At 41.5% G+C, this 16,260-nt stretch overlaps 1 protein-coding gene across 1 annotated transcript; it reads left to right on the forward strand.

Annotated features, from left to right (window-relative positions):
- Nucleotides 1-9,867: 9,867 nt before the first annotated feature.
- Nucleotides 9,868-14,744, forward strand: LOC148018232 (putative glucan endo-1,3-beta-glucosidase At4g16260). Its single transcript, XM_087662171.1, has 2 exons — nt 9,868-11,622; nt 12,144-14,744. The coding sequence occupies exons 1-2, from the start codon at nt 9,999-10,001 to the stop codon at nt 12,176-12,178; spliced, it is 1,659 nt and encodes a 552-aa protein (XP_087518297.1). The 5' UTR covers nt 9,868-9,998; the 3' UTR covers nt 12,179-14,744.
- Nucleotides 14,745-16,260: the final 1,516 nt, after the last annotated feature.

The following is a 16,260-nucleotide window of genomic DNA, read 5'->3' on the forward strand; positions in this document are numbered from 1 at the left end:
AATCAAAGATAAGGCAAAGAGTGGGAAATAGTGGAGGCTATTGTGCTAGAGCTAGAGGTGCATATGGCCCTAATACAGAGGATGCAAGATTTGGTGGGCGTAGAGTTTAGCTGCCATGATTTCCAAAGTAATAGGCAGAGAACTGTGCAGCTTGCTAGAGTAGATTACGCTTCACCCTCACTAATGCAAGCTATTGCAACAAAGTCTCAATTCATTCACCATGTTGGCTAGTAGCATCTTGGAGAGAGTAGATGCACATAATGCACTTGGACACTAGGGCCTCAAACTGTGTGAATCTCCCTTTCAATTGCTCCACTTCAATAAGTTGCTTGATGTGGAGCTCCACCTCTTGTACCTCTATGTGATAACTGGTCACCTTTGCCTCTGTGTGGCCAGTGGAATGTACTTATATAGATACATGACCTCATCATGTTGTTGCTCAAGGGCCTTGCAGTGCTCCATGAGCATGATCCATTTGGGATCCTAAGAGAAAGTACTAGTAACAAAGTCAAAGGAGTCCTTGGTGAGGCTTCCTTAGGAAGCTTCATCATTGTTTAGGGGAATGGCCTCCTCTTTGATTATGGTCTTCCCTTTTCCAGCTGCGAGTGACATCGGGGTGGTTCTAGGTTGTGTGAAGGGTTTTCACAAGGCATGCTCCCTGTCTCCTTGTGATTGCACTCCAACGATGAGAAGGGGTTTGAGGCCTCCTCTACCTTGAGTTGTGATATCTATGACTACTGAAGTGGAAGAAGAAGCTGCTAATGTTTTGTCAAACTCTACGGGCACACCTTGAGGAACATGGGTTGGGATAGAGGCTATAGCTTGCTATTGAAGTATGGTTACCAAGCTAGTGGTAGAGGGAGAGGCTATAGGGGTGGATGAAGAGGTACGGTGGCATCGAGGTTAGCAATAACAGGGACAAGAGTATTTAGGGTGAGCTCAATCAGAGGGGGGGGACTGGGCATCGGCATCCAGATCATCTTGCAAATGTGTTAGAGGCGACTGTTGGGAGCAAGGATATGAGAGAGCATATTGGAATTTCTAGATTGTATCTTCCCAAGCCTCTTCCAGTTTTTTTTAGAAGCTGGTTTACAAGCTTTTCAGTGTATGCAAATTGAGGAAATATAGATTGTCTAGGTCTTTGCAATCTTCAATTCAGGAATGCAAAATCCACTACTGCATGTTGGAATTGGTCTTGAAGGAAGTTGGCTAGATCTAATTGAGCTTAAAAACTCCAACAAGAAGAGGTTTGTGTTGTTTCTGATGTAGAACACATTTTTTTCATGATTCTTTTGAGGGGGTGGATGCATGGTAGGCAGGTAGTTTGAATGCATCCAATGCATGTTTGCCATGTCAATAGGTAGGGCCATAAGGAATAATGAGTGTCGAGACACTATCAATACATCAGACTGCCACTATAATAAGAACCATGTAATGGTATAATGAGGGGTGATTAATAAGGGCCACATCATCGTAAGTGGTGGTATCAGAATCACTTTCAATTTAGATTCTAGCAACCATCAAGGATTTGGAATTGGGTGGGGAGCTCTTGGAGGCTTGTGCAGAATTTGGTGCTACTAGGTCAGCAAGGCACTATGGAGTAAGTGGGAAGGGTGACACCAGCCTCTATGTAGTAGTGCCACAAGTGAAAACCATTGATGGGTTGTGAAAAAGGATTTTCCTATAAATCAATAAGCTAGAAAGATTTAGTGGTAGTTGTATGAAAGATCCAAAACGGGCCACTCCACCTTAGTTTCAAAACTCATGGGAGCTTGCCCATCCAAGTGTAAAAGACCAAGGTAGCTTGTCCACACTCAAAGAGCCGCTTCTCTGAAGAGGCAATCTGCTTGGTACTTTTGCCTAGATTGGAGGAGGTGGAAACTTCAAATTAGTTCCTTGCCTAGCTCTGCCAAAATTTTTAATCTGAATGGAAGGGATTCCTGAGGAAGAAGGTAATCTTTGACAACAATCCGAAGACTGGGAACTACAAATTCCAGAGGTGTAATTGCCTTAATACTAAAGGCAAGCTTCTATAGAGTGAGGCTTGTAGCCACTTTGAAGGAAGTATAGTAAGACCAAAGTGTTGCATAAGAGCTTGGTATCCCAATCTTTTAGATGATGCTTGACCAACTTTGTAAGTATTTTGCATAGGATCTTGTTGGTAAACTTGGCTAGGTTGTTGGTTTATGGATAATACAAAGAAGATTTCTAGTGAATTACCATGAAGGTTGAAGTCATATGTTTGATGACCTTATTTACAAAATGACTTCCTCAATCATTGACCAATTCAATCGAACAACCATAGTAGGTGAAGATATCCTTGAAGAGGCACTTTGCTACTACATGTGTGGAATCGTTAGGCAATGCCCATGCTTCGGTCCATTTAGTGTAGTAGTCCGTTGCTATCAAGATATATTTGTTTCTTGTGTAGGATGCTACAAGTTTGATAGAGCTCTAGTCCCCATTTTTTTTAAAGGTGAAAAAATTGGGTGAAGAGGTATTTGATCCTAAGATAAAGTCTTACCAAGCTGCTGGTAAGCATCACACTCTAGATAAATATATGGATATCTCCATGCATATTAGGCCACCATAGTCTAGCTTGTTAGATTTTATGGATTGTGACATCTATGGCAAAGTGACCTCCAACAATATCCTAGTGAACTTCATTCATGACCACATCCTTTTCCATAAGTAGAACAACAAAATGCAACACTCTAAATAGTATTTTGTATCACGATGTATCTATTTCTTGTGTAGGATGCCGCAAGTTTGATAGAGTTGACAAAGTCTAGTCCCGATTTTTGAAAGGGCTCAAGCGAAAAAATTGGGTGAAGATGTATTCAATACTAAGACAAAGCCTTACCAAGCCACTAGTAGGCATCACACTCTAGATAAATCTATGGATATCTCCATGCATATTAGGCCACCATAGTCTAGTTTGTTAGATTTTTTGGATTGTGACATGTGTGGCAAAGTGATCTCCAACAATATCCTAGTGAACTTCATTCATGACCACATCCTTTTCCATAGGGAAAACAACACATTGCAACACTTCGAACTGTGTTCTGTAGTAGAGTTGTGGTCTAGGATGGATTCAAAATGGCAATTGTGAAGAGCCAGAAATTTGTGTTGGTCCATCAAAATGTGATCCATGAGTTGTCATGAGCCTAAGAAGACTAGTAATTCCTCATACCATGCCCAGGGAGGATTGGGTGGGTCAGGTTCTAGTTTCTCACCTATTGCGTGAAATAGTTTACCATCTAGAAAGTCATCATCTACTCCAACCAAAGCTTCCCCAAAATCAAGCCAAGTTAGAAATTTGGCAATCACATGCTGGGTTCCAAGTCTATGAACAAGTTTAAAATAAAATTATTGGAGTAATAGAATCCATCAAGCCAATCTTCCTATGGCATTATGATGTTTGACCAAATAGACCATAGCAAAGTGTTCTACATGAGAGACAAAAGAATGGCCCAAGAGATAATGGCGGAATTTCTTCATGGAATAGATCATTTTAAGGCATTCGTTTTTGTTACAAAGTTTTTTTTTGGCATAGAAATTTGATCTGAACCAACCATTGTCATCTTATTGCATAAGCACACTACCTATTGGCATTACTAGGGCCATCCAAGCAATAGGTGATAATCTTTACCCACATGCTCTATGTTAAGTACTAGTAGGGTAATTAGGAATCGCACACTGATAACCTCCTTGTTGGTTTTCCATTTGGACCAAGAATGGGGTTGGCTCCCATTTCATCAGCCTAGAATCTCTACAAGTGGCCACATTGATGATGTTGACTCTAGACCCACTTTCCAACAAACATTGTTGAATACTTACTTTCTCTTGTTCAACCCAAGAAACTCCTTTAGGCTTCTCTTCTTTGCCTTTTAACTTCTTGCTCGACCAAGTATCCACATTTACCTCTAGCTTATCATACTATTGTGCTTGAAGACATTGAAATCTCCAACATACAAAAGAAACATTGTTTATTTGGGGGGTGATAATATCCCCCTCAGAATCCCCGATTTCTTCCTCATCCTTCATAGCTTATGTCCAAAGATGAATAGTCTTGTTTTGTATGACATTGCTACTAGGGCCATGGCAACAAATGGTCCATGTGATTCCAATTGGCTATCTATGCTTCTCCTCCACCTTGCTAGGACCCAGCATTTTCCATTTGTAACAGGATTTATACAAGACAAACATCAGTATTTTGGATAGTTGTATGGCAAATCTCACACCACCACTAATCTAGACCGCATTCAATCACTAAGTGAACCTGATTACTACACTTGGTACACTAGAGGGTTTTGACAACAGGTTTTCAAGTGCTCTCTGAGGGTTTGTGGGCCTTATCCTTTCTCTTGGACTTAGTCGACTCCCAGCATTCCTCTTCCTCAAAGTCCTCCTCCTCACTCCTACTTTTTTCCTCTAGGTCCAAATCTATAACAAAGTCACTAGGACCCATTTGACAAGGTTTGTTAGTGGGTTTGGCCGATTTTGTCCCTTTTTCATGGCCAAAAACATCTCAATGTGCAGAGTGCTCACTAGTAAAAATAATCCAAGTCATTAACTGGTAGGTCTTTTGTAGCTAATGCTTTGCAAATTTCTCTATCCAAGCCTTCCATATAGAAATGATGCAACATTTCATCATTGGGTTAGGTATTTTGGGGCATACATCCTCTCAAGACTTTAAACCAAGCTATATAGCTATGGGCTGTGGCACTATCTTGTTTTAGCCTATGCATTCTAATTTCTATTGGTCTAGTTGGAATTGCAAACAAAATGTTATTCAGATGTCATCAAACATTGCCCAATTGTTTTCCACTATGAGCCAAGCTACTGCCTCTTTCCATGACTTGAATACGACAACCTTATGGGGGGATCTACTCGGGCAAGGAAATTGACCATATATGCCATCTCAAATTACTTGAGGAAGGTATCTAAAAACTCATCTAATGAGCCAACTAACTTTGGAAACAAAATCTGTGCTTGGACAGTCATCAAGTATTAACTAGGATACCACAAGGCAGAATATGTAAAACCACTACCGGTTGAGCTAAAGCAAACAATCTCCTTGCTAGCATTAGCGACCTAACATGGGCGATTGATGGACCAAGGTGCACATTCTAAGGTCCAAGGATAGAGTGTACGCACTATTTGTTAGGTTGCAGAGTGGATTGCTCCATGCAAAAATGCACGTGGGGAAAAACAGTGTGGTCGCCATGTGTAATCGAATCCAAGTTTCAGTTGTGGTCACCAGGAGTAAATTGGTTGTAATAGCTCGATGAAATAGTAGAGCCTTATTATACCCAAACTTGACACAGGGGTATGCTAGCATCACAGACTTAACAACAGAGCATAGTAATAAAGTTAGCAACCATTATGTGCTATTGAGAAACAAACAATTACCCAAGAAAAGAGAATGCTCAAATATTCCATCAAGTGTATATAGGGTATGATAATAGACATTAGAACATAGAGTACAACTCAAAAGGTAAATAGTTAAGAGAAATGCATGACAATGGACTGGATTGACTCAATTTCCCTCATAGTGTTACACTATATTGAAGGATTATATGGAGGCCATTAGGTTTTAGGAAACGTTAGGACCCAAATAGAAGGTCAAAGGAGGAGGTCAAAAGGAAGACAAACAAATGCAAAGTCAAGAGGAGAGGGACGAGTAAGGGGTAATTGAGGAAGAGTCTAGTAGAGATGATTGGAGGAGGAGAAGAAAACCACAACACTTCTTCCCTAATCCTTCTATAGCTTCCAATTCCCATGCTATCATGAAGTCCTTCTGCCATAATCCTATGCTAATACGTCACCTTGTAGTACTACACCACTGCCGTTAGAATTGATGGCCTCTTTTAGCTACATGTCTATGAATGCTATTTTGAGTTGCCAATCAGGCCGATTGACAAAGGATTCTTTCATCTATAATTCATTAACTTTGTTCTAAGAGAGGAAACATTTTCTACAATCTCAAGTAAAGGAGGACTACATGCATCATAAGAGAGTGGGGGAGGTTCTTTTCCAATTCTAATATAAGGTGTTTTTCCCCTTTTTCTCTCTTTACTTCTTCATTTCTTGTTTCTTAAGTCCCTTGAAGAGCACAGATGTTTTGTTGGTGTTCTTTTATGTTCCTTCATGGTTTTGGTAGTTTAGTGCCTTTAATGGATAGTTGAGTTAAGGTTGTAACTAGCTCTTTAAGTGAAGTTTGGTTGGCCTAGATCAATTGCTTTGTCCCCTCCTACAATTTGATTCATGGTCAAACTTCTGTGCTAGAAGCCACAAAAGAAAAATCTAACACAAACATGCAATTGTGAAAGGGATATGACCTCCCATGAATGTTGTTTAGGTGTTCCTTGAATTTTTCTTTGGGATCAAGATCGCATGTACCACATGCCACCTTGATCTATATACCAAATGGTTGCAAATTGACATGTGATTTTCAAGTATTAACTTGAGTATTCATGATTGAAATCTCTTGTCATGTACATTCTCATGGCACCATCATTTTTACAATTTGACTTGATTGAGCTGAGTACTTCGATAATGAGCCTACAGTGAAAAATTTTGGAGTTAATAGTTAAGAGATACGTTGTACTCATAATACTCTCCCCAAACACCCATGTTGCATATGTTTACACATCTCCATACATTGGAAAGGTACAAGTGTCGAAATTGTCAATTGTCAAGTGACACTTGTTTTTCACCAAAATGAGTCATATGGTGATGGCTAAAAAGCTCTTATTATCTACATTCTTGTGTTATCATCCTTTGGGCTAGTTGATGGAATGCTCATCTAGCTTTATTTTTGTCAAATAACTATCTTAAGTCTATTTTGGCCATTTCTTGAAGTCACAATGGTATTCTTGAAAGAAGGTATACCCATGTTGTATGATCATGATCTTTCTCTTGATACCTACAACTCACATATTTTTTGAACCATTGATTTGGCACATTCTATGTAGCTTGTCAATTAGAATGTTAGGGCTATGGGATGTGTCACTTTTAGCTCTAAAAGTAAGCAAGTTTGTCTCAAAAAGTGTACAACATTAGAGACTTAAAGTGGCACATATAGTTGAACTTGTCTTCTTAATAGCTCTAATTGGGGGTTGTTCAATCCTTGAGATGGAAAGGGAATTTTGTATCTACAAGCATTTTGAGGACAATGGAGGTTAATGTATCCTAGATGCATCCATGATATTGGTTACTTCAATTCAATACAAAACCCAACACTTGAACAAAATAATACGGATTAGGCAAACTTCTTAATATTTTCTAAGACAAAGCAAGTAGAATGGGCATAGCAAAAAGAATGCACCCATGAACTCCATGGAAAAGACAATACATCCTGTTAATTTATTAATACTTATCTTGTTTGCCTGTATTATAAGTGTAAACTCCCTAGAAGGAGTTTTTATCATTGAGCTTTTGTTGGGCAAAGGGGTTAGTATGATGAAATTCTACCCCCCATTATTTTTGTTCTTCTTTCTCCAATTTCTAAACTCTCCTCCAAAAAGTTTTTTTAAAACTTCAAACGAGGGTAAAAGAGAAGTTGGAACCTTTTACATTAGTATTGTGAAAAGAGTAAAGGTTGTAAACCCATTTTATAAATACAAGAACATATTGAAGAAATGTTATGTTAATGAGTATATTTTGTTAGTATTTATAGAACATGTAGATGTTGATTTTAACCAATTAGAATGCAAAGCCCTCTTCAAGGAATCAAGGGCCTATGTCACATTATGGGATGAAGCTCCAAAAGAGCAAGGGTTAGTGGTGTTATAGTATAGGGGAGTATCAGTTCATCACCCATTACCCTACTTTTTTAGTAATATCATTTCACAAGATGTGAAGTTAGAATGGGCTAAATTGCATCTATAGAAGCTACTTGATGGCCTTAGCCTGACATGAAATGAGATATAGACTACAAGACTTGAGTAGACTTGGGCTAAGAGGTGACATTATGAACACTTTTTGGAGGTTCTATAGAAGCTCAATCATCCTCTAGTTTAGATTGCTTGGCTCTTTCTTTGAGCACTTCATTAGAGGGACGAGTTGTACCTTTCTTAATAGTTCTTCAAACTTTTGGTTTCCTCTTGCAAAAAGTTGGGACTACTGCTCAAAACATATGACCAAAGATTACACTTTAGTCCAAAAACATCAAAGCCTTCACCTTGAAAATCGAATGTTCTATAGTACTCTTGATTAGAGTCCATGTACTTGAGGGATGCCATTGGCTTCCCCAAGCAATAGCTTTTTCTAGGATAGCTTATAGGACTTTTGCACATAGATTATGCCCTATTTAAATACTTTATTTCTCTACATCTTCACACACTAATTTCATCTTAATTGTTAAATTATTCCTCTTTTGGCATTGCTAAAGTAAGCAACAAAAAGTATTTGCTTGATTTTATAAATGGAAAAATGTTGTCTATGCAAAGCCCTTCTTAGAGGGGTGAAGGGAGGACAAGTTTCTATGCAAGATATGTGTGCCATTACTTTCATGAGACAAGGCATGAAGAGGTGAGGGATGGAGCTCATCTCCTTATCACATCTTGCATATAAATTAGAGCTTATTACTATTTTGTAAGCCTTTTCACTAGTTTGCATACAAGTTTGAGAACAAATGCCTATTTTGTAGGCCTTTCCTTAGTCCATGTTAGTCCAATTTCAATGTTCTCTAAGGAAGAAGTGTGTGTACTTGCAAGAATCATCAACACCATTGACCTTGTTGCAAACTTTTGAGGTTAGGAATGTATTGGCAAATGCCCTTCCATTTCTAGTATTGCATATAATACTTTCTATCATTGTGGCTAGGTTTGTCTTGACATCATTTTGAGAAGCATCCTTTGTTGTGGACTCCACAACTCCTCTTTTGTGCTTATGTAATTGCCTTACTTTAATACATGTTGCACATTATAAAAATGAACTCCACTTTCCATTACATGGGATTATAAAAGTAAGCTTCTCTTTCGATAAAATAGCATATTAGAGCTAGGTCACACCATGGCCTCCCCCGCTACCCCTTGGTCACACAAGGTAGATGTACGGTAAGTGGAGTGAATATCACCCTAAACTTACCCTACTAGCACCTTCGAGGAAGAGGGTTCCTAGCATAGTGCTAGCAAGGTGAAGAATATTGTCATGTTGTGATTGGATAAGGTCCAACTCGCTGACACATCTTTCTAGCAACCACATCAATTGAATCAACCAAAAATTATGAAAAAGAGAATCACACACCCTGAATTTATTTTGTCATCCAAGAAAAGAACCCCTCCAACTTGTATTGCGACCTTCGGGATAGCTGGATAAGACGGTTAGCTCAGTCCCCCCTCAGTCGCCTCGGCATGCATTTGCAAAAATGTCTAGGTGTGAAGTACTAATGATATGTTGAGGTGTAGAGAAGCAAAGGGTGTACTAATGATACATTGAGGTGTAGAGAAGCAAAGGGTTTTGCCATAGGGATTGACACTTGTGTGTCCTTGTGGGGCTACAGTAAGTGGTGGAACAAAACAGCCTTTTGTCTTGGGGAAGGGCACGCCTTGGCAGTGGATGGACATCGGGCAGCATGAGCGATGGCGCATGCACCTGCCTGTGTGGGGATGCAGGGGAGGCAATGAGAGAGAGAGAGAGCGAGAGAGAGAGAGAGAAGAATCCATTCTGTTTTACAAAAGAAAAATCAGGGCTTGCAATGATGATAGCGTAGTAGGAGAGCGTGCGTCCCAGTTGCAAAAGTGAGGTTTTTTTTTGCGCCATCACGATGGCTGGTTTTTGTAGCAGGCCGAGGTGGATTGCCAAAACCGCCTTCAAAACGCCCTCCTGCTTATCCGGCTATATGATAGCCGTTTGAGATCGAGAGCCAGGGTGTCCCATCATCAACGTTTATTCCCGAATCCCCTTTCTTGTGGAAATGTAAAATACACCAGAGTGCCATGTATTAATCGAGCAGTGAGCTTGCATGCTGCAATTCATTCAGTTCAGCCATGGCTGCCTGCCCTCTTCTTCTTCTTCTTCTTCGTAACCATCTACTACATCATTCTCACTGTCTCCATTATCATCTGATCAATCTTCTTCTTCTTCTGCTTCTTCTTCTTGTCTGCCTCCTTTGCTCACCTTCTTGTGCACATGAAGGAACCCTGCACGCAAGCTTGGGTGTGCATTTTAATCCGAATGGAGACAAGCAAATAAGCACCAAGGCATCCATAGCTCTACTGTCAGAGAGGCTTCCTTTCTTCGGGCGTGTGAGCCTCGACGATGCCGACATATACACCCTTCACTGCATGCGCGAGACAGGGCTCGAGGTGGCCATCTCTGTGACTGAGGAAATCATACTGCCCCTCTCCCTGCATCCCTCTCTGGCAGAGAGATGGATCCGCCTGCACGTGCTCCCCTTCTGGCCCTCCACCCGGATAGTCCTCATTAATGTCGGCCATGACCAGCTTCTGGATACGCACCTGCTCCCTGCCATGAGAAACCTCCATTCCTCCCTCTCCTCGCACAACCTCACAACATCCATTAAACTTTCCACCTCTCTCAGCATCATCTCGCTCCTCCGCCCCTCTTCCCCGCCGTCTGCTGCAAGATTCAGAGAAGACATAGCTTCCAGCTCCCTTCTCAAGCCCCTGCTACGCTTCCTCTCTCGCACCGGTTCTTATCTCTCGCTCCACCTCTACCCCTACCTCGCATGGGCCTCTAGTCCCGAGAGAATCCCGCTGGATTATGCTCTGCTTGGATCAGAGCATGTGCTGCTGCAGGACGGGGAGTTTGGATACAGTGACCTGCTGTCGGAGCAGCTTGATGCGGCCATTGTTGCGATGAAGAAGCTGGGGCGCAGTCGGGTCAGAATTGCCATAGGCCGGACCGGATGGCCTACGGGAGGAGGAGAGAGTGCCAATCTGCAGAATGCAGCTGCATACAACGAGAGGCTGGTGAAAAGATTGATTGCAGAGAGGGGTCGATGGACCACACCCAGAAGGCCAGATATGGACGTGTCCACAGACCTCTACTCTCTCTTTGATGGCACAGGTCAGGGAGGGGGGTTGAGGTGGGGGTTATGGCGATCGAATGGGACGTGCAAATACCCATTCGATACTCAGGATGGGGCGAGGCATGCATATAATCGTGGTACTAATGATGGAGCTAGTGAAGGTAGTGCACTACTGGGTGAGGGGTTATCAGACAGGGCTAACGAGCAGCTGCCGGTCTTTCCAACTCCATCGGCCGCGAGCCCTGAAGAGGCGCCCTCACCAGCTGCGACGGTGCCACACAACAAGACGAAGGCCTCCGCCCCGCACGTGCCAGGCCCAGCGCCGCACGGGCGGGAGCCTCCGCCGCACGTGCAGCCGTCGTTCCCTGCGAAGCTGCCCTGGGCGTGGTGCGTGGCCAACGCGAGCACGAGCGACGGCCTGGTGGAGGAGGCGATGGAGGTGGCCTGCGCCTTCGGGGGTGCCGACTGCGCCCCCGTCCAGCCCGGTCGCCCTTGCTTCCAGCCCGACTCTCTCCGCGCCCACGCCTCCTACGTGTTCAACAGCTATTGGCAGCGCACCAAACACCTCGGTGGCAGCTGCACCTTCGACGGGGCCGCCATCCTCACTCTCACGGACCCCAGTACGTGCATTTCAACAGTACATCGCTCTCTTGCACATGGATGCACACACGAGCTTTCAAGTGGCAATAGCTTACTCTTTACTCACGTTTAATCAATTGAATAGTTATGGTAGCCATGCTAATTAAGGTTGTCTTAGACAAGTATTGGGTATTTATATTCCATTCAAGAATGAACAACCATGAAACCTTAAATGGTAAAAGCATTACACCATTTTCAATGGAATGGTGCCCATGTTTATCCCCAATTACAACACAGTTCCCACAAACAATCACTGACACCATTTGTAATCCTTCGCAACTGCTTTCAACAATGTATACATGAAAGTCCACATGCTCACTATAGATCTCTTAAGAATTACATCACATCTCACTAAACTAACTAGTTTGCATTTGCACTTCCCCACCCATGAAACACAAGCTTGCACATCTATCTAGTGTAAGAATCTTGTGCCTTTATGTTAGATAATGCTCGTGAGGCATTTTTTACTTGCTCTATTCTAACCATTGGGTTGTATGTGCAGGTTATGAAGGATGCACGTTTGAGTACAAGGACTAACTTTTGTGTACACTATAATTCTTTTATCTTTAACCCAACAAATTATAAATCTGAGATCAATGTTTGTTCCAATGCATATTTATTTTACAACATATGTACACATAATATAAGCGGTTATATTTTACAAAGTTGACACTAGCCCAAAAATGATCTAAAGCACCATACTAGTAAGCAAAGTGTCCTAGAACACAATGCATTTCAAAAATTTTTCACAACTTGGCATTATGTAATGTGATAAAGAGCCATTTATATCATTAGAGGCAAGGAAGGTCTTAGATCTTGCTCAAAACTCACCTTTGTTGATTCAAACATATTTAATGCATTTCAAATTTTATTCACAACTTCGCATTATGGATATGATAAAAAACTATTTATATCATTAGAAGCAAGGTGCTATATCTCTATCATTGGTTCTCACCTAAATGTTTGATGCCTTATAATTTAGGTATGTGTGTGCAAGTATATGTGTTTTTTAGCATATGGCTTAGTGCCTAGATATGTTATTCAATCTATCATACAAATGCATGATGAATAGATTGTTAAAGCTATGATATCTAACAAGATGTTGTTACAATCAATGGGCAATAAGTTATTTCAACTTTATAGCCTATTCCTTTTTGTAAGCATTTTAGCATAACTATATCCTAAATGATATATTTTTATGTGTGCATGTATGTAGTATGCATGTGATGTCATTGCTCACGTGCTTGAACTATATAGCTTTTGGATGTAGAGCTTTTGTTAAAATATGTTTTACTAAAGTCTACTATGCAAGTTTGTTGAATTCGATGCCATCTCTTTTGGGAAATCAAATCATTTCAGGCAAGTTTGGAGTATTTCAACTAGTTTATAACATCTCATTGGTTTTTAAATGTGATTGAAGTTGATCATTAGTTTGTAATGCCATGTTCCTCAATAGGCATCAAAGAAGTAAGATTTGGTTTTTCAAGGGTTGACTCTTCAAATGAAGATGGCACTAACAAAAGCTCAATCACAATATGATACTCCTCTTTTAGGTTGATCAGCTCCTCCTATAGGTTCTTCTTCGAGTTAGGTGACAATAAGAATTAGGAAACTTGTGCCTTCATCGTTGTCGTCCTCATTTTCAAGCCGGCTTGATAAATTGAATGATATGATATGACTTGATCTATTTTTTATTTAGTTCACTCAATATTGAGACAAGAGCTTTGTTTAAGAAGGAATTCAAACTTGTGACTTCATTGTTGTCCTCATTTTCAAGCAAGTCCAATGCAAGCAAGAAGATGGCCAATGCAACATCATGCTTTGTAGCTTATAAGGCTCCATATCTAGACCATTGCCCGCAAGAATGCTAAATGCTCTATGCTATGGATATACAACACTATCCTCCAACAACACTATCCTCCTCATATTCAAGCAAGTCCAATGCAATTAAGAAGCTTGGTCTACCTTTGGATTACTCAATATGGAGACAAATGTTTTGTTTTAGAAGGCATTCAAACTTGTGTCATCATTGTTGTCCTCATTTTCAAGCAAGTCCAATGCAAGCAAGAAGGATGGCCAATGCAACATCATGGTCTGTAGTTCACAAGGCTTCATATCTAGACCATTACCCGCAAGAATGTTGAATGCTCTATGCTATGGATATACAACACTATCCTCCTCATATTCAAGCAAGTCTAATGCAAGTAAGAAGATGGCCAATGCAACATTATTCTCCACAAGCTCATAAGGCTTCATATGTCACAGATCCACTTGTCAAAGTGTATGTGAGCATCCATTAGAGCAACACATAAGGATGTATTGGTGCGGAAGAAATAAAGATGAAGATTGTGAAGTGAACCATGAAAGGACAAAGTAAACCTATGTCTTGAGAACCCACATCTATAGACTTGCAATTTACCAAAAATATATTTAATATGTATGTAGATACACCGTTGTTGCTATACCTACTCTATTGACTAATATTTGGAGGGGCAAAGAACCCCACTGATGGTCATTTAGGTTTGTGTGTTCTATAGACCTTGGAAGAAAACCTATGTGCTTATACATTTTAACAAATCTAGAAGAATGTGTAAGATTACATCATAAGTTTGAAATATTAATAGAAAATTAGAAAATTACAAGTGTGAGATATTATCAAATAGTATTATTGAGTTAACAAAAGATTAGAGCATTTCAAGCATGGAATATTATAATTTGTGAAGTTGAAATGCTTTAAGTAAGACTCGTAAATTTTTTATGTGGGAAACATACGTGAGATATTATACTACATTATTATTTGAGCTATAGGTTCGGAACCACCACAGTGCTCCCGAACCTAGCTCCCAAACCAAACCAAAGTGACCATTAATGTCACATGATTAGGGGCAGAAAGAAAGGTAAGTGACCATTTATGTCACATGATTGGCGGCAGAAAGAAGAAAACGTGGTCTCCTTCCACCACCTTCTCTTCTTCTCTCACTCTCACTCTCACTCTCACGGGACAAGAGGAGGCAGGCCAGCAAGCAGCAGCCAACAGACAGGTCAGTCCTCTCTCTCTCTCTCTCTCTCTCTCTCTCTCTCTCTCTCTCTACCACGCCTGTCCGTCTTCAGGTCAGTCCTCTTTTCAGTTTACGTTGACGTAACATACCTCTCGTACTTCTCTCTGACGAGACGCTTCTCTCTCTCTCTCTCTCTCTCTCTCTCTCTCTCTCTCTCGTCAACAAATTGCCCGATAGCTGCCTGCCAATCGTAGGCTACTTCCGCACCCATCGGCCACAAACAGACATTAGAGAGTCCTCTCTCTCTCTCTCTCTCTCTCTCTCTCTCTCTCTCTGAGATCATCCTTCTCACGCATGTGGAGTACCTGAGCGTCGCTTCGACAGCTGCTTGCCAGTTGCAGTAGATCGTAGGCTGCTTTCTTCCTCTCTGCACGTGTCAGCCCATAGACAGACATCAGAGAGAGAGAGAGAAGCGCATTTACTGAAGCATGTTTACTTTAGTTTAGATATCTCTCTTTGTGTGCGTGGTGGAGTATATGCACGTCTGTTAGCTCCACACTTTAGTTTAGAGGTCTCTCTCTCTGTGTTTACGGACGTCAGAGAGAGAGAGAGAAGCGCGTTTACTTCTCTCGCTCTCTCTCTGTGACGAAAGGAGATGGCGGCCGAGTATAGGGCCAGGCAGACCGCGATCGAGCAAAGGATCACGAGAAGGTGTGTACCCCGAATCATAGTAGAAGACTATCTGCCACAATGAGATCATCATCAGATCAACCCCTGAAGCATAGCATGGACCGCTGGAGCCTCGACATCTGCCTCCTCGGGCCGTGTGACGTGGACAGAAGGGAGGGCAGTTCGGTTGTGCTGGGGCTTCAGAAGGTCCAAGAAGAGCCACCATTCAGCAATGTGCTGGTTGCCGGGGTATCACAACTGCGAGTAGGCGAGGGACGGGAGCCGGAAGTTGGCTGAGGGCGCACGGGACAGCGTACATGAAGATCTTGAGGAGGGGAGGGGAGCAGTTACCCAATGAGGAAAGGGGGGGGCAGGAGAACAGGTATTGCCTGATGAGGGGAGGGGAGTGGGGTGGATAAGAGGAGGTGCGAATGCGTTGGGTGCGGGAGAGGAGGAGGAGAGGAGCTTGGAGAGTCCGTGAGAGAGAGAGAGAGAGAAGCGTGTTGACCTCATTCCCCTTGACCTCTTCCTTTGTAGTCAGTGCAATTTATAAGTCATGGTACGCTCCAATGTGTATGTGAGAGAAAGAGGGTTAGATGTGTGTTAATGCACACATAGAGAGAAGCGTGTTTACACATTTTATTTGAAAGTTTGAGAATTCTAGGGCAAGCGTGTTGACCTCATTCCCCTTGACCTCTTCCTTTGTAGTCAGTGCAATTTATAAGTCATGGTACGCTCCAATGTGTATGTGAGAGAAAGAGGGTTAGATGTGTGTTAATGCACACATAGAGAGAAGCGTGTTTACACATTTTATTTGAAAGTTTGAGAATTCTAGGGCTTTATATTTATCATAGTATAAACCAAGAATATTTTGTTAATCATATCTCTCATTCATTCCACTCAAGCTTATTTCTTCTTTTTCGACCACATAAAAAGCAATTGATGTTTTGC

The sequence above is a fragment of the Lygodium microphyllum genome, chromosome 21 (assembly GCF_053477565.2).
Source record: "Lygodium microphyllum isolate KBCC chromosome 21, Lygodium_microphyllum_v1.1.10, whole genome shotgun sequence".
Taxonomy (NCBI): domain Eukaryota; kingdom Viridiplantae; phylum Streptophyta; class Polypodiopsida; order Schizaeales; family Lygodiaceae; genus Lygodium; species Lygodium microphyllum.